Here is a 22,755-nt window from a genome sequence, read left to right as displayed (position 1 = left end):
GATCATATCCAACATATGCTAACTTATTTGATAAATTAATTTTTAACTAATTATATAGAATTTTAATTTTACGGATTTGATTTTGTAAAAATTATCGCAAAATTTTAAAATTTTGACAAATCATAAAATTTTAACTTACAAAAAAAAATTGTATTGGATCATAATTTAATTAAACATACATAAAAAAATAAATTAACATGGCACAAAAGATTCTACCTAAAATAAAGACTTGACACCATCATTATAGTAATTAATTTATTCTCTCATTATTTTCTCACATGTAATTATAGTAATCAATCATAGAGAAAACATCGAAAGTTCAATCAAACCACCAAAAATTTTCCATATTTTCTTCATTGCAAATGATGATCCAATTCTCTCTCACATTTCGAAAGCCCTTAAACCTTTATTTCATGTTGATCTAAACGTAGTTTCTTTATATCAAAAAGAAAAGAAACGAAGCCTTCGGCTTCTTCCTCTTTTGTTCTGAAAAAGGCACGTCTCTTCTCTCCTTACTATTACACCTTATTAACTTTCATTTTCATGATTGTCATTCTCTATTGTGACAATGGTCTGCCTTCTCCATAGAATTCTCCCTCAAAATTGAAAATCCTTAGAAACCTCGTACGATCAATCACTAACAGTCTTCAGGGCCAAGGTAATTGGAATCCAAAATCTTTGTTTAACTTCCATATGGTTTGTATCGGAACATTTGATTCAGTGATTGAAATATGATTGTCTTACTGGCCGTTTACAGGTTTCTTTTTTCTTGTTTAGGATTATAATGCCACCATTTATCAGTTCAACTGGGCACCATTTCTTCTGCAATCGAATTTGGATAATGCTATTGTTCACAGGGTAGCTGATAGGATGGTTAAGAAAGGTTCGATCAATAAGCATGGCAAAAATTGGAAAGGTGTTGATATTTTGGTATTCAGCACCAATCTATGGTGGATGACCTGCCAGAAGATGAAGTTCTTGTAGTGTTTTCTTCACCTTGGTTTGAATCTTTATAAGCCATTTGACATTTTGTTAGGTTATTTTGTTTTATTTTTGGTTCAGAAAATGGTCTGATGGGCTGATATGTGGGATGTTGGCTTCATGTTTTGACAGGAAATGGTCATTTGATGATGAAAAAAAGGATATACAAGAGCTGACAACTGAGGAAACTTATCTTGTGGCAATGAAAAGCATGTTGAATTGGGTGAGGAAAAATATGGATCGAAACAATACGAGGGTGTTCTTCACTAGCATGTCTCACCGTTGCATATAAAGCGAGTAAAAATCTTTCAGGACAAAGCCTGCTGGCTATGGTATAAAAAATGAAATTTTTATATATTTGGTATGGGAGCAACGAGTGGCGAGGTGAATCAGGGGGGAACTGTTACAATGAAACGACTCTCATTGAAGTCCTTAATTACTGGGGATCGGAAAGCAAAGTATTATGCAGGTGATTGGAGAAGAATTTAGGAAATCAAAGCACCCCATTCTGTTCCTAAACATCACTCAACTCTCAAGTAATTGCAAGGACGTGCACACCTCAATTTACAAGAAGCAATGGACTCCGTTGGCTCCTGAATAGCTAGCAAATCCGGTTAGCTATGCTGACTGTGTGCATTGGTGTTTGCCTGGCATTCAAGAAACCTGGAATGAGCTTCTATTTGTCAAGCTGTTTTATCCTCGACTATGTATAATCTTCAATGATGAAATGTGAAATCAATCCTCTTTGTAAATGATTTGGTCGTAGCTAACATTTGGTTCTTGGGATAGGTGGTGAACAGAGTGAAAATAGAGGAAGGGGGTGAGGATTTTTGTAAAATAATAGCGATTGTTACAAAGAAAAATGTCACTAAAGTGAATGAATTGATCATTGCTTTGTAACTAGATGAAATGAAGATTTGCATTTCATGTTTATAGAAAGTATGGCTTATCTGAAAACAAAAAAAATAATAGTGCAAAAGCAACACAACAACAGATGGATTAAAACGATTCAAAAGTATCCGAGCATTTTCATTCAATGGTTGATACAGGCTTGAATCAGATCATTAAAATCAATTATTTCAGAAATTTCTTGCTAGGTTCTATGGTAAAAATAAATTGCATCAGTTCATGAAAATGGCATACCACTGTTGAATATTGATGTTTGAGATGGAAACTTAATTGTGATTGAATTCAACATGCATGTTCTGAGAGATGAAGAAGAAGCTGAATTATGTATACTAAGCAGAGAATCTTTTCCAAAAAGAACTTTCTGGCATAAATTAAATGCAAATCAACTATGCATATAATTGAAAAGCTTACCTGATATTAATGAGTGGGATCTCCAAACGTGACTGAGCCTCCAAATCTGTTAAATCTCAATTGAATGCTAAACAATGTAAACTTCAATTTGCAGCACTGAAACTTTAGCTGTTCATTGCAGCACTTTTTGCAAAATGTCATTGGAAAGTGAGTTTCCTTGAGCAAGAAAACAGTACATAAAATCTATAAATCGATGGGGGTTCAAGGCGATCCAAAGGCTTTAGCCATTAGGCTTTGATTCCTAGTTTCCTAATCTGAGTCACTATGACATTGCAACGGCTAGGAACAGTATATAGTAATATTCCATTAACGTTTTTTCTGAAATTTTAGATATTATACTATAGAACATTGGTTTAAAAAAAAAAAAGGAAAATAAGAAGCAAATTTCAACTAAGAGTTAAAAACTAAAAATCTTTTAGTAATATAGTGAAGGATTTTTTCTTCTCTATTTTTTTTTTGGTGGAATAGTATCCGTTAAACATCCCCATTAAAGTAATTGCTTGAGAAGAATACGGCACGCAGGATTAGCAAAATTGCAATGTTAGTAGGGTTTTAAGTTGATAGTTACACTAAATGGATAACATCGAATAAATATAAAATTTAAATATCAATAATTATAATTCATTTATCTATATCATGATGACCTTCTTTATAGAAAATATACATAAATTAACATTAGGTAAGAAATAAAAACACAAGGAAAAGGTTTAGTTGATCCATTCCCATTGGGTTGCTGATTATATCAGCTGGACAGCACTTTAACAGCCGCTTTCTTGTTGAGGATTAGAGTAAGAAAAAAAATATATATATAAAAGTCAACAAATTATGAAGAAGGTGAAAAGCCACCAAATCCTCACCTAATTCTCTTAAAAGAAATCAGCCCTAGTTTAGTTCATCATCACACCATTTTTTCCCCTCTCCAAGTCATTGTAATAATGGGTGTACAAAAGTGGGAAAATGATGTGCCATCTTTAAAATTCTGGGACACACATTCTGGGACACACCCTTAGCTTACAAGCCAAGGGAAAATTATAATCTTCCATCAAAATCATTCACTACCCACTACTCTTCATCACTCTTTTAGCTTTTCTAGAAAAAAAATTTTTTTTTGGGTGAAATATGTATGTCTCGGTTGATATGGAATGAAAATATTTTGTATATTACTAATTTTAATTTGAATGAACTCAAAGCCTGTTAAAGAAAGATGAAAACTAAATTGTCTATAATTGTCATTTGGAAGTAATTAATGAAAATAATAGATACAAAATTTTCTATTTTTCCCCTAATAACTAGGATGAAAAAAGAATTAAAATTTTATTTGCTTAAGTTTTATGATTTATTTACGGTTAAAATATTAAATTTTTAATTCAAATTATTATAGTTCAACGCCTAATAATCTCAAACAAAATAATAATAATAATAATAATAATAAAAGAAAATTAAGTCAAAATCTAGAATTTTAATTCGTATTGGTATTAGATAATAATTTTTTAGCTTCACACTTGCTCTTGAGCAATTTAAATAAAATTATTATTAATACTAATAAATTTGAATCAATTGAATAAAAAAATTAGATCTCTGTAGAATATAAGAATAATTAGATGAAAATAAATCGTAAAATTATGAAGAAAAAAAATCAATTTATAAGTTCTTAATCTACAGAATCTAATTAAAAACCTATATTTATTAATGAGTTGAATTAAGTAATGACAAGTTGCTTTACATGCCGTTGGTTTAAATGCTCTCAATAATGGAAAAATATTGGACCACTTTTCCCTTAAATCCTAATTAACTTTTAATCACTATTAATTAGCTAGTTAATTAATTATTTATTCACTTATATAATTATAAAACCCCAAAAAAAAAAAAATTTCAACCTCATGAACGTCGCAACCAAACAGTTAAGACATGACCTGGCGACCATATGCAACCAATCAGATTTTATTTATTATATTTTATAATTTATAATTATAATTTGACATCTCATCATACTATTCCATTGTTGAAACTTTCTCCAGAGTGTGTGCATAATTTTCCTATATTAATTCATGGATCCAATCTCAACATTTCTAAACTCTTAAACCCTTTAAAATAGTTAAAATATGAAGCCTCCATTTCCCTCTTCTTCCTCTGCTGTTCTTAGAAAGGCTCGTTTCTCTCCTTTCCTTTTCACTTTGCTTGCTTTCATTTTTTTCGTTGCTATCCTCTATGGAGAGGATTTCATGTGCATTCTTGGACAGCTTGAACCAATCCCCGGTCGAGCTATCTCTAGACCAGGTGAGTTAACCTAACTCATTCAAGTCCACTCAAGCTCCTTTTTTTTTTTTTTTGTTTTTTGGTTCTTTGGATTTGACTGAGTTTTGGGGTTTGGGGTTAGTGAAGAAAAGAGAGAAGCTGCCATTCGCTATAGGGAAGAGTGAAGAAGGATGTGATATATTCAGTGGGAGGTGGGTTAAGGACGAGTTAACTCGGCCTCTCTATGAAGAATCGGAGTGTCCGTACATTCAACCACAGTTGACGTGTCAAGAATATGGAAGACCTGACACCGAGTATCAGAAATGGAGATGGCAACCTCATGGCTGTGATCTTCCTAGGTAAAACGTAACCTTTCAATTTTCATTTTTTGATAATTTGTTTCTCTTTTGATAATTCTAAAGCCTTTGTTTCTTCTTATTAATATATGTCTAATTTAATGTTCTTTTGTAAATTAATCATTTTAATTCTCTATGAAAAAAAATTTTAAATGTAATTAAAAATAGCAATGTTTTTTCTGTTTGTTGGTTGGCTTGACTTGGCGAATTACAGCTATAGCGTTTTCGTCGGGTTTAAGTCTCCGGCCGGTGAACTGGCGTGCGGCGACGGCTGTCCACGTTGCATGGCGGTACACGTGCCAAATCGAAGTGGATCCGTGGCCACAGGGCTGAGCAAATTGTTGCCGTTGGCCAGTATGAAATATAAAGGAGATGGGACCCGGTGTTACTTTATTTCCACGTGTCAGTTCTGTGGGGCTTAACTATCAACATTCTGCCACGTGGGAGTGAATGAGGGAATCGTCACGCAGAAAAGTTTTTGCTTTGGCATAATAGAAGAATTTATTTAATTTTAATACTAAAATATATTAAAATCACAAAAAAGGCATCTTAGATACGAAAAATTTATTTAATTTTAGTGCTAAAATATACATTCTAAATATGAAATTTGTGATATAATGATATAACAGGAATATAGTTTAAATTTTAATAATAATTATATATAAATTTAATAAAATTATAAAAATATATTTTATATTTTAATATCGATATGAATTATAATATATAATATTTATATAAAAAATAATATAAATTTTAATATTTTACATTGATCTATTGAATACATTTTATTTAAATTGTTTTTGTATAAGCATGAAACTGTGTTCTACAAAGACTAAGATATACTAGACGTTAAAAGTAGTAGTTGAAGTTAATTTTGTTCAAAATTCAAAGTTACTTAATTGACCAATTTGATTTATATAATAAATGTGGCGTTTTTCTTTTTTAAAAAAAATTATTCTAAATTTTCAATTAATGGGCATTAATTATTAATTATGGATTTATAATTTAGTAGGGTAGAGTTCATTTTTCTACGTGCAATTTCTTTACTTTTTTTTTTTTTTTCATTTTGATTGGATTGATTATTTTTCACATTTTAGATGATTTCTTTCGTGATCTCGTATGACATTTGTAAGGAGTACATCTGTAATTTAGCCTAATAACTAAAGATTTGATGAGAAATATATGATTAATCGTCATATACCTTTGTTTCTGAAGTGGAATTAATTATTATACATCAAATTTTATATGGGTAGTAGATTTGAGCAATGTTGTCTCGCTCTATTTAACAGTTTCAATGCCACATTGATGCTGGAGACCCTAAAAGGGAAGAGAATGATGTTTGTGGGAGACTCATTGAACCGTGGTCAATGTGTGTCAATGATCTGCCTTCTCCACAGACTCATCCCAGAAGATGAAAAATCCATGGAAACCTATAATAATGATGCCCTGACAGTGTTCAGACTCAAGGTAATTAAGACCAAATTTGTTTAAATCTTCATTGGTTTCTTAAGATCAGTCATTAGCACATCACATTGCAAGTTTAATCTTTTTATTTCCTTTTCTACAGAATTACAATGCCACCATTGAGTTCTACTGGGCTCCATTTCTTCTTGAATCCAACTCGGATAATGCTATTGTTCACAGGATATCTGACAGGATTGTCAAGAAAGGTTCGATCAATAAGCATGGCAAGCATTGGAAGGGCGTTGATATTTTGGTTTTCAACACCTATCTATGGTGGATGACCGGCCTGGAGATGAAGATCTTGTATGTCTCATTTTCCCTGGAATCAACTCTTTCTTTCGTTCAGGGACTGGTCTGATCAGGCCTTAATATATATATTATACATGTTTCGACAGGAAAGGGTCCTTCGAGGATGACGATAAAGAAATAATAAAGGTCTCAACTGAGGATGCGTATCGTATGGCAATGAGAAGCATGTTGAGATGGGTCAGGAAGAACATGGATAGAAAGAAGACAAGGGTTTTTTTCACTAGCATGTCCCCTACTCATGGAAAGTGAGTAAAAATTAAACTCTCTCTTTCTCTCTTACTATATATAGAATTTCAGCAAATGGTGGATTTGAGTCTGATCACTTCAGATTCATTATTAGTACTGAAATACAACTGTACATATTATGGCAGGAGCATTGACTGGGGAGGTAAACCTGGTGAGAACTGTTACAATCAAACAACTTTGATTGAAGATCCTAATTACTGGGGTTCAGATAGCAGAAAAAGTATAATGAAAGTGATTGGGGAAGTATTCAGTAAATCCAAGATTCCCATCACATTTCTCAACATCACTCAACTTTCAAGTTACCGCAAAGATGCGCACACATCAATTTACAAGAAGCAATGGAATCCATTGACTCCGGAGCAGCTAGCCAACCCTGTTAGCTTTGCTGACTGCGTGCATTGGTGTTTGCCAGGACTTCAAGATACTTGGAATGAGCTTCTCTTTGCCAAGTTATTCTATCCTTGAATATAATTTTATTTGATGATGAATTATATATATCAAATCTTCTTTCTAAGTGGTTCTGGTCATGGCCAAGCATGTTTTACAAGTTTTTGGTGCTTGGCCTGGGTGGTGTCAACTGGTCTACAGAATGGACACAGGGAGAAGAAAAATGAAAAAGTAGATGAAAACAGAGGAGCTTTGTAAAATAATAGTGTTTATTGCAAAGGAAATAACAATAATGTGATTGAATTGATTTTTTCTTCTTTTTTTTTTTTTAATTTGAAATATCACAATGAAGATATTACTTACACATATTTTTGCTTTAACCATGTCGTGGACTCACTAGGTTTGTCTACTAGTTATGATATTTAGGCCGATAGAGAAACTATTTTCCAAGTTCATTTGGGCTTCCAAGTGGGTAAATGTTTCCTTCACTTGTATCCTACCTGATTTTTTTTAATTCTTATTTATCATTAAATATTTTTATTTAATTAAAAAAAAATATTACGATTCATAAGTTTCTTCGAACCTTTCAACTTTCAACTATTAATTTCAATGATATACCAATTGATTTAAGAAATATTTCATCTTATATTGCCATTAACCCTTCATTTCAAGTGTATAACCCTTTTTTTATTTTGCAAAAGCAAAACCCATTACCATTAGCTTTTTTTTTAACAGATATTGTGTGATCATAATTTGAGCTTCATAAATAAACTTCGATAATAGAATGGTATCCTTCTTTTTCTTTTTTTTTCCAAGAGCTTCTCTTCACTCTTTTCATGATGAATTCCACGAGGATGATCCCTTGAACAACCTTGTAAATCTATTCAACAAATCTATTGAAGTTGATTTCAATCGAGGTAGTAACGGATTAAAAGGATTGGAAGCCCATTTATTGGAGGGTATATTTTTTAAAAGAACAATATTTTATATACATATATTGTACACGTGCATTGTTTTTTTTCTTTCAAGTTTTTTTTTTTTTTTTGAGAAATCAAGTTTTATATTTTTACAATTTAATCCTTATGTACTTTGTGTATATAATCTTTTCCTTTTTAAAATTACCCCATCCGAAATTCTCATATATATTATATATTCTTTAGGTAGTGCTACATATACATATTTAATACGATATAAAATGTATACATATGCTTTCAAGTTTTATTTTTCTTCAATTTAATTTGTATGTTATTATAAGTTATTTTTGCTAATCATCTATATATATGTGTGTGTATGTGTGCGTGGGAGGAGAGTTATTATGTATTTTATGATGTTTTCTCATGATTATCATTTTATCTACTCTCATTCTAGTGTTTGACATAGTTAGATTATATTATTGTAACTTATCTCGATATTTTGTTAAGTTATTAGATTAATTTATCTTATTTATCTCATTAAAATAATTTTACGTGAAATCGAATGAGTGAATGGTTAATTATGATATTTCTTCTTTCACGACTATTATTATTTCATGGTAAAATCAACTTATTAAAATATATATCATTAATACTTATATATCCAATATCTTTTCTTTTCCTATTCGATATAAAATTAATATGCTTTACCTACTTTCTTTAAAGGACGTGACATATACATGATCTTTCCCATGTTCTTTAAAGGCCTCGTATGAATATGAGTTCGCATGTTTCGATTGTTCTGTCATTGGCGCCAACATTAAGAAGCTAACTAGTCACCACTCCAGTCTTCACGTAAGGTCTTACTCAATGTAAAGTATATAAAAGAGCTTTCCCTTTCTCTCAATTGTCCCCGTAATTCATTGCTGAGGGGGAGGCCGTATATCTCGGTGTACTGATGCTGACCCTGATCAAAATTGGATTAGATTTCTACTAGTTTTACATCCCAAAATGGCACCTACCCCTTGTCTGCTTCATTCTAAAGATTCAATTTGGTGTAATCAACAGCCAACAGGCCTTTTCTTTTTCTCAAACAAATTAAACAACTTGTTTAAAAAACCTCTTACTGCACATGTCAGCTTTAACTCGCGATTTTATACTGAAGAATCATCGATTGTCTGCATGTCTTAGCTGCCTGCGCCGGCTCTCTTTCCCACCACCAAATTGCTTCAAAAAAAGGGTTTTTTTTTTTTCTTTATCTAGTTGCAGACAAGAGCCACGTGTAGGGGTGCCACCGCACCTGGTTTTCTAAGCAAATTCCAGCCTGTTTCAAATAAGAGAAAATCGCATTACGTTTTTGCAAGTGGCCAATATGGCTTTTTGAATGTTTGAACAAAACATTTTGATTAGACATTGGATAAGATATAGATCGTTTTCTTTCCATTTTATACCTTTAACAGAGTTTAAATTCAAAAAACACTCGATCAAGTTGAATCAAATTCAAAGACAATAAAAAATCAGATCGACTTTTTGTTGTAGAAATATTGCACCAACAAAAGATCATATTGTAGAAAGCCAAAGATCTATATAGGATTATGAAAAATATGGCCATTAATTGATGAAATTAATGAAGATTAAGTATTCTTAAGTGACGAAGGCTTGAGCAGTCAAATCAGCAACAAAACAGAAACAAAATGGGTGGCTTTTGTTTCATTTTGTTACGAAAACAATGTGGAACTTTAAAAGCTTTCGTGCCCACTTGGAAACCAACTTGCAAATCCCCATCCTGGAACAGCAAAAAATATACGTAGTACTGCTACTAATGGAGAAAGGGGAAAAGAATATTAAGAAAAGATGTGGAAAAATTAACATCAACTTGCATTGTTTTCTGCAAGTTGGAGTTTTTAAAAGTCAATTTGCAATTTGCAAAGTAGTTGGTTGATTCTTTCTCTAAAAAAGAATCAATATATTAATGTTAAAATCATATTATTGGGTGTTTATAAACATTGATTAAAATAATTAAGATATTATTTTAAAAAAGTTACATTAATGCATTATTTCTATCAATTTCAAAAAGAAATAATATATTAAGTAAATAACATTTTCTTTAATTTTTTTGTTTAGTATTCCAAGCCACGCCATGCATGCGCTTATATAGAGAATTCTAAAACTAGGGTATTTTTTTTTTAAAAAAAAAATCAACATTTGAATATTCTATTGATTTTTCATCCTCTTTCTTTTAAACATGTTCTATATATGATGGATAAAAAACTTCAAAGAAACCTATAAAAACTATTAAAATATCAATGTATGCCAAGTCTCTTACATGTCTTACATCGGCTTTTTGACCATCGTTAGCCTTTTATACATCCTATTAAACCCTAATTGTAATATTCTCTTAAGGTAAAGGGAAATGTAAAAGAATAATGTAGTTGTACGACATAAAATTATAGTTTAAAAAAAAGGGGAATTTTCCCAATAGTTGAGTCCCCCAATATCAGTGCATTGCAAATTGGAATCTCTCAACACTTTACGGAAAAAAAATTAGGGTATATATATATATATATTATATTAAAAACTTAACTTGATTAACCCAAAAGATAGTATAGAAAAGAAACATCAAGTTGATTTCTTATGGTAATTATAAACAATGATCTTAATTGCCGAATTTACGTGATAAAAATATTGAAGTTGAAGAATTTGTCTTATGGTTGACTGACCAGATTCCTACTGTTTTTATTATATTTTTCGAGAAATACATACAACAAGAAAAAGGGAAAACAAAGAAGGTAATAATCTAGAGAGAATTCACAAGAAATAATTACTACAACTTTTTGACTGACCAAATGTAACAAAAAAACCCTGAAACAAGTTCATAATACATAGAGAAAATGAACAGAAAAATTAACTGTGATCATATGCAAGCAAAGTCTTCAAACAGAAAATGGTGAAGAAATAAGCCAAAAACAAGTTTAACATTAGATCATTATTGGTAGTACTAGTGATATATGATCACCTTCAACTCCATCAAGGCCTCTATTTTGATCTATGAATTCCCATATGTGCTTTGATAACAGATACTCCTTCACTTGCCATTCATCGATCCCACATAGGAAAAAAAAAGGAATTAATTAAGAGAGTTAGAGCTTCTTTTTTTTTTTTTTCTAATAATTCTATGGGGATGATAAATTTTCTCTTCTAGCCATATTTTCAGCCATTTGAGCCAAAGATTGAAGGTTGCAACGTACAATTGTGTCGACAAAAATGCACGTATCTTCTCTAGTGTTACCAGGCGGTATGTCAACGACGAATGATTCGACAACAACTGTCCCGTTACCAATGGATGAAGGGTGTAGAGTTGTGACGGACCTGTAATTAGTCAACCGATGATCGCCTCCTACCACGCTAAAGCTAAGCACGTGGCGTTCATCATCCAGGATCTCAAGCCTCTCCGTGCTGGAACCGGCGGGGAGGCCCGAAACCACGTGGACCTCCCGGAGGGTGCCCACGTTACCATCACCGACGATGACGTTGCAGCTCTTGAGGAAGTGTTTGTAAGCTTGAGGGTTATCAAAACGACGAACCACTGACCAAACGGTTTCCACGGGGGCTTCGATGGCTTGAACCACAGCAGAACAACACTGGTTAGGACCCATGGCGTGGATATGGTGCGTCGCCACCGTGTCAGGCACGGAGACACCACAAGGAAGAGGGAAAAACCTTTGAGCTTGTTTTTGGTTCCAGCTGCCAATGGAGGAGGTGGGGGTGGCCGTGGCACGGTGGAGCTGCAAAGAGGAAGGCATTTGTGGGTAGTTTATGAGGGTCACAATTGAGGGTTTGGCTTAGAGCTCATGTTTTGAATATATACGACAAGATTAAAGGGGAGGGTTTATAGTAAATATACAAAAAGAGAGAGAGAGAGAGAGAGAGAGAGAGAGAGGTCAAGTTGGAATAGTTTGGAGGATTTCTTGGAAGAAGAAACAGAGAAAGGTCTGGTCTTTCCTCTTATCAAACAGGTTACGCCGGACAATGCAAGTGGATCGACAAGTTGCAGCTTCTTTTGGACTTTTTTTAGGTAGATTATCCTATTATTTTATTCAAACTACAAGACTGCCACTTTCTTAATTATTTTATTTTATTTTTAAATTAAAAGTTGGGGTTGTTAATTATTTTGTTGAATGTTGATATATTATTATTATTATTATTATTATTATTATTAACCTTTTAAGTTTACTAATATAAATCAAGCGTAGCAGTAGTTTACTCGGTTATTGTCCGACTCTATTTATTATTTTTTAATACAACTTTAATCATAAAGTATATGAATTTCACAATTTATGGTGAATAAAGTGATGATGCATATATTAAAAAATAATCTCCTATTCAGGGAACACTAATAAAATATTTCTTTCTTCAAATAAATAAAAATTAATAATACAAATAATAATTATACACTTCATTTTATACTCCTTTATAGAGTTCTTATAAAGTTAGGGTTCTTTTCGGAGGTGAAATAATGCTAATATTTTATTTTTAATATTTACAAATTTGCTCTTCTTTAATTTCTTCGAGTCTTTTGCCTCCCTTATTATTAGAAAAAGAAAACATAATACAAATATATAAATTTTAATATTTTATACGATATGTAAATTAAAATCATCAAATCTAATTATTATAAATATAAGTACCAATTTCAACAACAATGTCGACATCAATATTAAGTTAGCCATAGTTGAATTTATTTTGGTAATTCTAAGGCACTTAATATAATAATCTAGTTCTTAGCGCATTGAAAGAAAACATTACTTGATACAATGATCTTAATAAGTGTCTTTATAATATTCATTACCAAAACACTACTATTCTATATTATTGATATGTTCAACATATATTATTCAATTTCATGTTTCAATAATCAATTTTTTTTTTTAAATTTGAGGAGAATATTACAGTTTGAAATTAAGAGAGGTTAATTTTTATATATTTATTAAAGGGACATGGATTTGAGAATATAATAGTTTTGAAGATAGGCTATATAATTTTGCATTTTATCTTTATCTAATTAATTTCTTAAATTGAACATTTGAAAAAAAAAACCAAAAAATTAATAGAATAAATATAAATAAGGGTTAGTGCAATAACTTCACTTACATCAAGTTGGTTCTATTTAATTACCCACATTTAACTTTAATAATCTCTATCTCTCTTTCTCTTTCTCTTTCAAAAGCATTAAGAAAAGGCCAAGTTTCTGCCCCTCAATTTACTCTTCCAACTTTTGACATGATTCCCTTTGGTTCATCTCTTCTTTTTTGTCCTCTTTCTCCAATTTTTTTTTTTCCTTCTACTCCAACCAACTTGGTTGTTTTATGGTTTGAAAATTTTAACCCATAACACTATAAATTAATAGTCCCAAGAGAGTTTATTGATCTTATGAAAGTTTTAGGTGCAAAAATGGGAGCTTAACTAAGTTGGTATCTACTCACTGATTTTCAACAATTTGATGTTAAGACTGAAGTCTGAGGTTCAGACTTTTGAACCAATAATTGTGTCAAATTGACATTTTCTATTTTATATTAAAAAAAAAACACTATTTTAATAGTTGTATCAACAGCTTGAAATTAATTATTTTCATCATATAAATGAGGTTGCAATCTAAGTACAAAGAAAAGAATTACATGTATTGATATTTTAATTTTAAACCTATTAAATGATTCTTCTTAAGATAATTATATAATAAATTAACTGACTTGAATTTTAAATTCAGAATATGAAGGATTTTAAAAGAGAATCACTCGTAAAAGAATAAAAAAAAAGCATACCTAGATGAAAATAAGTTTAGAAAATATTACTACTATTTGTAGAGTTCATATATGTTTCCAAGATAAGCTGATAATCAAATACTAGTAGCCAAGTGGACTGATGAGGGCTATAAAATAAAGTTGGATAATGTGAAAATACCTGCTCAAGGAAATGAGTCTGGTAGAGGGTAGAGGGTAGAGGGTCAAGTAAGGAAGAAAAGAGAGGGTAAGTTTTTAATTTTCAAGTTGGAATGTTTTTTTTATGGTTGCCAACTTTTTATGGGGGTTTGATTCATGGAACCTTCTACAAGAAAAAAAAAAATTCTTTTTCCCAATAATTTAATCCAAACAACTGTTGGGATCATTCTATGGGTAATTGTTCATCGTTGAGGTCATGCTTTATGAGTTAGTTTATAGAAAAAGGTTTGTAGCATTCCTGGTTTCAAGCCCCTACCTACCAGCCTACCACCCATGGTTTTTCACATTTAACAATTCCTTTATCTCTTTCTGTTTGATTAATTAGGGTAAAAAGAAAACCTTTTTACTGTGGCATCTGTAGTTAAAAAGTCTGTTTTGACAAAATGGAGTGAGAAATCTGTTTTGATGCACAATTTTTTTACCCCTGCCGACACCAAAGTCTGCTTGTTGAAGTCATCTGTGCTTGACAGGTGCATTCTAAAATAAAAGTTTCACTGTTTTACGTAAGTGCTGATACGATCGCAGTCAATTCTTTGTAAGAGTTCTCTTCAAGAAGTCACTGGTCCTAGTGCTACTCGTGCTCTCAAGTGCTGCTATTAGATATCATATCTCAAACATGCTAATATGGATTTATGTATGGCTTGACAATCATGCAAGCATCATATACAATCTTTAAATGGATCAGTTTGAAAAATATCTCGGAAAAAAAGGGGGAATTGTGAACAAGCAGGAAGATCATGTTATTTTAGAAGTTATATTAGTTAGCACCAGAAAGCACAATGATAATGGTCCGTTGCCAGAAAAATATTACAAGCAAGCTGAAGAGAAAACGATCCAAGTTGGCCTAGCGGTTGTTATCACTCCTTAAGAGAGATAAGGTTCAAGGTTTGAATCCTCCTCCTTAGACTTCCTATTAACCAAAACAGAAATAAAAAAATGAATATGCAGAAAAGGTTTCCTCATAGCACAAGTATGTTGCACATTGCAATTCAGGAAATACATGTACAGTGAAATTAAGCAAATAGCAAAGCAAAAGCAACAATATACATGAATGCAGACGGAAGAGGAAGATCATACATATAGCAAAACAGAACGAGAAGTATAAATGCTGCAAACTTTACAAAATCATGCAATGATCCATTAACAGGAGATAACTGAATGCCAAAATGCCAAAATCCCATCTCTTTCTCAACTGATTATCCTTAACAGGAACTAAAGGAGACTCAACTACATACTCAAACAAATATATATATACATACACATGCATGCAAATGTAAAAAGCTATTGATCTGTAACAAAATGAGGCAGTTTCTTACAGTTTTTACTGTGATAGCAAGCTAGTCTCTGCTCAACCTGTCGAAGCCTTTTCATTTTTCATTATCATATGGAATGACTTAACTCTGTCCTCTGCCACTATCTCCCTCAATACATCATCTTCGATCTTTTCTGCTTGCCACTGAGACGGGTCCTCCACAAATGCTTCACTAAAAATCATACTTGATACCCATTCCTTCCATGTGGTCCTACGATACTTATCTTCTTCAAGTGTGCCTGTTGCCAAGAGTTGATACACATAAACAACCTTTTGCTGCCCAGGCCGAAATGCCCGCGCGATAGCCTGCTTTGTCTTGGAAGGATTCCATTCTGAATCCAATAAAATGACCCGTGATGCAGCTGTCAAACTAATGCCTTCAGCACATGCTGTAATCGAAGCAAGTAGTATCATTGAAGCACCACCTGGTTCCTCAAACTTGTCAATCACTCTTCCTCTCTCAAATACCTCCAATTCTCCTGTAAGGACCAATATTTCTCTACCCTTCCGCCATCGAAAGACTCTCTCAAACAATTCCAGAAACAATTTAATGGGGGCAATATTGTGGCAAAATATGAGAACCTTTTCCTTCTTGATGATTCGATAAACAAGGTTCAAAACAAACATTACCTTGGAACCTTTTCTAAAATCAAACTTGATCTTCTCAAGTTCCAGCAACTCTTCTGGACTGAAAAATTTAGTAACACAGTTTGAAGTCATGACCAAACTAGGATGTATTGATGCAAGGGTTATCAAAAGTTCCAATTCTAATGGATAACCACTATATCCAGCCATTATGTTGTGAAGTTTTACCAAAATCTCATGTTGTATGTCTGTTGAGTTCATCATTAAGGTGTAAATTTGTAAACCAGGGAGGCTGTCAAAATTCCCACCTTCATACACGTCAATAAATCCATTCGTGATGTTTCTCAACATGTTAAGACCTTGCATCCTCTCTTGTCCTTTGCTAGAATCAATCTTCCTGGCAATTTTGTCTAGGAAGAATTTTCTTGCTCTGTTTTCTAACAAATTGCGTGCTTTGTCCAAGTGTCTCTTTTGCTTATTGAATTTATGGTCTAATTCCTTCAACACTTCATGCTTGAATTTTGGTCTTGCTAGGCACAGGGTGTTAAAATATTCACAGAAGTTGTTCTGAAATAATGTACCCGAAAGCAATATCCTCAGATCCGTTTCAACTTTCATCAAAACCTTTCTCAACCTTGATTTAGTACTTCTGGGGTTGTGCCCTTCATCCAAAACCAAGAGCCCAGGACTTTCACGCAGCACCTTAGCCATAAATTTTCTGTGCTCAAACTTTGAATCTTCTCGCATTAATGTCAGGAATGAAGTGTAACCCATGACAAGAACACTTGGTTGTGCATGCCACTTCTGTATTTTTTCTAAACAATCCAAAACATGCATAACATCTTGACTAGGTTTTGGAACACCATGAAACCTTACTGAGTTCTTCTTGAAGACTCTATAACTTCTACGGCCATGAATTAAATGAACAGGTACAGGGATTTCCCACTTGATGAATTCCTTGTACCAGGTATATAAAGTTGTCTTTGGAGCAAGGATCAAAGGCTTCTTTCCTGGAAATAATTTCAAGTAGCTAGCGAGGAATGCAATAATAAGAAATGTCTTCCCAGCTCCTGGTGAATGAGAAACTACACATCCACCTGTTTTTTTAGATGATGATTCCATACGTACAGGTATCAAACAACCTGCAATATTTTTCCATAGGAATTCAAAGGCCCTTTTCTGGTGGAGGTGTAATTTCTTTCTAAGTTCAGGGATTAGGGCCCATACATTGTCATTTTCTTCAGAAAATGGCATATCTGAAGAAGTGTAATTGCAGAAAAGATCCAAGCCCTCAATTTCGTCAGTTTTATGCTCTGGCTCCTCTTCATTGCATAATTTACTGTCCATTATCCAGCTTTTATGTTCCATCTAGAAAAATGGAAAATAGTTTAATCACACATCTATTAAAGCTATATAAATTAATAGACAGCCATAAGGAATAAATTGGATGACAGAAAGCAACAATAAACATTTAATTGTGAAGACAATGGTTGAAAGTTAACCAAATTGAAAAACCAGTTCCCAAGCTGATATTATTTGCAAATATTGATAATGCTGCAAGCAGGCCAGGAAAGATACCAACAAGAAGACACATCCAGATGTTGGCAATGCATGGAAGCATCCATGCAGCCAACACCGATACCTGCACATTCGCACAAGAAAAAGCCCATAAAGGAACTGAGACATCCATTCCAGGATTGGAGATCATTCACCCTCATTTTTGACAATTAGCGGAAATAAAAGCTTCCTTTCTTCCTTATTCTCAAAATGTGGCAATGCAATGTAAAATGATGTCCAGGGTCCTTATTGGAGACAGACAACATAATGAAAAGCAGTAACTTGAAAAACTTGTATTCTTGAGTTTCAACTTACAAATGGTGCAGAAACATGTTTTATTTCAGTGCTCACAAAGCCACAGATATGACATAGAACCCCGACTTCTTCATCCAATTTGAATTCATGCTGACAATTTCCATTAGATTTCCGCAGAGACTCAGCAGATACTCTAGCCTGAGAATCAATAAACTGAATTAACTATGGAGAAGAGAAGCTTAACTGAGACATGAATTTACACATTTGATATACAAGTATAAATGCATAAACCACAAATAAACCTACAGACTTGGGCATTGGGTAGGCAGATGGTGTTTATATCAACAGATTATCACATAAAGCAATAATTTGATCCAAAAAAAATTTCAATAGCTCTACCTCATCATCCTCAAAGTAAGCTGATGCCATACATATTTCCATTTCTCTCCACAACATTTCAGTTTCTGACATTTCTCCCTCATCCTCCCCAGACAGTTGTTCTGATTCTGTTTGCCTATTCATTTCTGAGGATGTTGCTTTCTTAAACTGATTCCACTGGTCTATAATGCAAGGCTCTTCTTTTATGAATGTGGAATCGATATTCTTCATATATGATTTTATCAGTTTATTGTATGCACCAGCACTCAGAGTTGTTTTTTTGTAAGTTATTGGTTCATCATAATCTTCCCTTCTTGTTTGAGCAGATTGATAACTTTTACTCCGTACTTTCATTGGGGAAGATCTTCCCTTCCACACACTTTCATTATTCATATATTCTAAAGCAGGAATTTTCTTCCGCTTAGTCATACAGTAGCGTTTCATGCTATAATAATTCAACGATACTTCTTCAACCTGTTCTGGATAATTTGTTGGAGTTTTCAGGACATGACAGTATCCAAATCCTAGAGGACTGCTTTCAGAAGACACAGGAACAATAGCAAGTTTATTCTGATGTTTCCTTGGATTAGTTGCAACTAATCTCCTTGGATTACTCACACTTGATTTCCTTGGAGTACTCACATCAGATTTCACCTCCCTTGAAATATTCCTTTTTTTGCTCACAGAATCTCTTCTTTCACTCAGGGTAAGCTCTTCTGAAGAACTTGCATTCATGCCAAACAATTCTGATAGTGGCAAGTTCATATATTCTTGATCTTGTTCATCTTCCTCTTCTCTCCAGTTGCTAGTTCTACATGTTGTTCGAAACCAGCTAGTATCTGACTCCAGAGGACTATCACAACCCAGGAAACGATCAGGTTGTACATTCCTGCGTTTAGAGCGTCGCAAGTTCATGGCATCATAAACTGGCCACTGTCTGGTCTCATGTGTGCTACATGCAGCAACAGCTTCATTATTTTCGAAGGGATCAAATCGCATCACATTCAATTCTGAAATGCCATTGTCTACATTCAAATTTACAGCATAGAGATAATTATGAGATTTTAAGGGACTGCTCTCATCTTCACCCAGAATTTGATAGACAATCTTGTTTTGCACAGATCTCACATCAAATGCAATCTGCTTCAAAACAGATGCAACAAGCAACCATGATATATCAGATAAGAATCTCCCCAAAAATATCTTAGTTCGTTTCAATACAGAGCAGTCCTCAGAGAAATTCCATCTATAGTGCTCACCATCACATGCATGCTTTTCAAGCCTTTGGAGGATAGAAATCTGATCGATTCCTACTACTTCAGTCTCTTTGCTAAGAATTCCTTTCTCAGAACCAAGAGGAGCGTGGTTAACATACAAGTTAACATAAAACTGGCATGAGCATTGAGTGTTGTGGGGCTTCCTCTCGATGGAACTTATTTTAGCATCAACCCACACCTAATCAAAAAGAGAGTCAGAAGATCAAAACCAAATACTGCAATTATAACTTTCTAAAAAATCATGGAACCATAGTTTTAGCAAGATGGTAACTAATTGTTCTGTAGAATCAAAGAAATGATAAACCACTTAACCAAGAATTTAAAGATTAGCATATTTAGCTAACCACACATGAATAGAATATCAGCATTCAATTTATGCCCACCTGAGCCATTCCTACAGTTAGTTTGTGAACGGTAATATACTTCATTGAGAGACATTATACCAGTGGGCATTACAAGATATGAGAAGTAGAGAACGGAGGCTAGTTCCAAGTAACATGGTGGCAAAAGCTAAAACATTTAGATGCAAACCACTCAAATCCATCTTATAACCTATTAAGGCCAGAAGTGGTAATGAATTTCAAATTATGAAGCTTGGAGTGCTCAGCCTCAAGAAACATAACTTACAGGCTCTGATTTCTCTTCATCCAGACTCCCTATCTGCTGAGAGCAGGAAAGAACGCATACATCAATACCAGGCCTCAAAAAGCAGGTGCAGTCGGACAAAGATGCCTTCCTAGACTTAACACGAAAATCAGAGAATGGTTGTTTCTCAATCAGATATTGATCATCTATCAGATGCAAAGTCATGATTCCATTCTTGATTCGTGTGAGTTTCACAGCGTGCCATGAGTCTTGGAAGAGAACCTCGAAAGCTGTCAGACATGAAATCAGTAGAGTAATAAAAAATCAATGAAGCAGTGAGAAATAACAGTACTATTGAAAGAGAAAGAAGCCACATATAAAGGAAAAGACGAAGATGAATAATCTTTTAAGTAAAGTAAAAAATTCAACCATTCAAAGATAATTATTTACTTAAAGGACCTGCCAGCTATTCGGAGTTGTTATCTGTTTCAATCAATTCGATGCAAAGATTAGGTTCAAGACGCACTTTAAAAAGTTAGTTACAAGGTCCTCTGTATAGACACTTGGGCAAAACATCCAGCATTGATCTCCCAGCAAGGTCATAACTCCACTAACAATTTGTTTTTGTTGTTGTTGTTGTTGTTCAAATGCTTTGGTGGTTCAATTACAACAAAAGGCAACTTTGATTCAATTAAACATTTTAGATATTTCTGGTGGGTTAAACTAAGTCGGCAGTTTTTCCCTTCCTTTCAAGCAAAATGTCACAAATAAAATGGCCTAGTTACATGACAAACTATTCAAAAACTATACATGCTGTTGAAATCTGTAACCTTTTTTATTCCAATTTCAAGCGAAAAAATAAATAAATGAAAAAGAAATAAAGTAAAAGTACAGGTTGTAGGAGGTAAGAACGCTTACGGTATGCATCAAAAGGATGCTTGGAATGATATAAATGCCTTTTCCTCATCTTTATCTGTTCTGCAATAAAATGAATAAATATCAGGGTAGAGAATCACATATATCTGCACAAATAAGCTTGAATCAAAGAGCTTTTTCAAGCTTATTTTTGCAAATTAAACTTAAGATTATACGGAAAGAAGGGTAAAGTACGCTAAAGGAATGTGTAATATAATACACACATCTTTCTAAAGGTTAACAAGGCCATAACAATTCAGGAAAACTATAACAGTAGCTAGAAAGCATCCTACTCTACCTTAACAAATACAGGATCACTCCTTTATTTCCCAATAAAGAAAATCCATAAAATAGAAGCAAAGGGGATGTGACAAAATGCAAAAGAAAGAGCAGACTTTACCACAAAAAAAAAAAAGAAGATATAGCTAACAGAATTTATGCAATCATTGGAAGAGCACAAATTTTCCTTTAGTAGTAAATAATGCATGGTTGACACATTCAACTTAAACTAAATTTTAAATCCAAAAGTGTGGGGATTGATTACAAGACAGCTACTTTTTGAATCCACACTGCTTACAAAGCTCTGATAATTTGTGTAGAAAACTCAAAAAGTAACAAAAAATAAACCATCTTTCAAAGAATAAAGTGAAGAAAAAAAAGATTAGCACATAGCTGAAAATTACATGAAGATCATTGAAACAATCATATATTATTGTCTAAGAGAACACAAATAAACAAAGGGTCAGTCTTTAGCTAACAGTTACCTGAAAACAGCATCTGGGTATTAACCAAAATCAGATTCCGGGGAGATTATACGATTATATAGCCTGAAAATTAAATAAACTTGGAGAAATGGAACAACCCCAAAGACTGATAGAAGTGAAGAAATGAGTGAGTGACATCAGGAAAAAAAGACAAAGGCGATAGAAAAGGACAGTATGGCGAAGAGTTCTAAAAATAAATGTGCTTGTGAATCTTGGGGTTTGTATTTGTGTTGCAATTTTTTGCATGACATTTTGCGGTAAATGGCAAATGGGTAAATAAAGGAAGGAAGGGAAGGGTACAATGGGAAGGAGGGTTTGTGAATGAACGGCAGTGATTTTTTGATGATCCTTGGCAGTTGAGTGTTACAGATATGGGGGCCACCAAAACTGCTGGAGTTTCTGTGAAATGATGATTTTTTAGGTTAGGTTAGAAGCACGTGCAAGATGAACACTTGAAAACAACAGGGGCCAGGGCAGGGAGAGACTGACTTTTTTCTTGTATGGTGATCACTTGTCCAGTTGTCCTTGCGTTTCGAGTCAGTGCTGATTCTAAGAAAAACAGGTGACTTGCCTTTTTTTTTCTCTTGTTTTAGGCCGTTTGAGGAATGGGCTTTATACATTTTTCAAGACTAGTTTGAAGTTAGGCCCGAAGTTGACTACTTCAGGGGGATGATGTATAAATACAAAATAGAATTTGGGCTACGCTCAACACTTCAACCTAGAAGCAACAATTCAGGTTCAGATTCGGCTGCAAAATGCAGCCTAATTAATATTCAGTTTTCTATCTAGTACTAGAATGCAAGTGGCAAATAATGCAATAATGCAAGTTAAATCTGTATAGTTTTCCCAATAATGCAATAATGCATGCTAACTCGATACTCTGAGCATTTGATTTAATGTTTGGTGTCTGATTTTCTATTCA

General features: G+C 33.3%; 2 protein-coding genes and 2 pseudogenes across 6 annotated transcripts; 2 read left to right on the top strand and 2 right to left on the bottom strand.

The window, feature by feature from the left end:
* The first annotated feature begins 226 nt into the window (after positions 1–226).
* LOC111309461 (protein trichome birefringence-like 33) lies at positions 227–1,273 on the top strand (annotated as a pseudogene). The gene is made up of 3 exons (XR_016330234.1): positions 227–658; positions 778–980; positions 1,114–1,273. The product of XR_016330234.1 is annotated as a protein trichome birefringence-like 33 (transcript).
* A 3,068-nt stretch (positions 1,274–4,341) lies between these two features.
* On the top strand, positions 4,342–7,605 carry LOC111309722 (protein trichome birefringence-like 33). 3 transcript variants are annotated; one of them, XM_089748234.1, is made up of 6 exons: positions 4,342–4,578; positions 4,679–4,895; positions 6,149–6,359; positions 6,460–6,659; positions 6,752–6,910; positions 7,037–7,605. In XM_089748234.1, exons 1-6 carry the CDS (start codon positions 4,404–4,406, stop codon positions 7,374–7,376), a joined length of 1,302 nt encoding a protein of 433 aa, XP_089604360.1. In that variant the 5' UTR covers positions 4,342–4,403; the 3' UTR covers positions 7,377–7,605. The 3 variants fall into 3 exon arrangements, with proteins under 3 accessions (XP_089604360.1, XP_022764460.2, XP_022764461.2); XM_022908725.2 differs by having other exon boundaries at positions 4,344–4,578; positions 6,182–6,359; XM_022908726.2 differs by having other exon boundaries at positions 4,379–4,578; positions 4,684–4,895; positions 6,182–6,359.
* A 3,411-nt stretch (positions 7,606–11,016) lies between these two features.
* On the bottom strand, positions 11,017–12,235 carry LOC111309721 (abscisic acid receptor PYL4 pseudogene; annotated as a pseudogene).
* A 2,686-nt stretch (positions 12,236–14,921) lies between these two features.
* On the bottom strand, positions 14,922–22,355 carry LOC111310094 (SNF2 domain-containing protein CLASSY 2-like). 2 transcript variants are annotated; one of them, XM_022909225.2, is made up of 7 exons: positions 21,834–22,355; positions 21,073–21,132; positions 20,197–20,444; positions 18,314–19,747; positions 17,975–18,112; positions 15,522–17,470; positions 14,922–15,115 (listed from the first exon to the last, which is right to left on the bottom strand). In XM_022909225.2, exons 1-6 carry the CDS (start codon positions 21,844–21,846, stop codon positions 15,554–15,556), a joined length of 3,810 nt encoding a protein of 1,269 aa, XP_022764960.1. In that variant the 5' UTR covers positions 21,847–22,355; the 3' UTR covers positions 14,922–15,115; positions 15,522–15,553. The 2 variants fall into 2 exon arrangements, with proteins under 2 accessions (XP_022764960.1, XP_022764961.1); XM_022909226.2 differs by having other exon boundaries at positions 21,073–21,127.
* Between the last annotated feature and the right edge of the window lie 400 nt (positions 22,356–22,755).

The sequence above is a fragment of the Durio zibethinus genome, chromosome 19 (assembly GCF_047325235.1).
Source record: "Durio zibethinus cultivar Kanyao isolate XHJ-2024 chromosome 19, ASM4732523v1, whole genome shotgun sequence".
NCBI lineage: Eukaryota > Viridiplantae > Streptophyta > Magnoliopsida > Malvales > Malvaceae > Durio > Durio zibethinus.
This window is presented reverse-complemented; position numbering and strand designations above follow the sequence as displayed.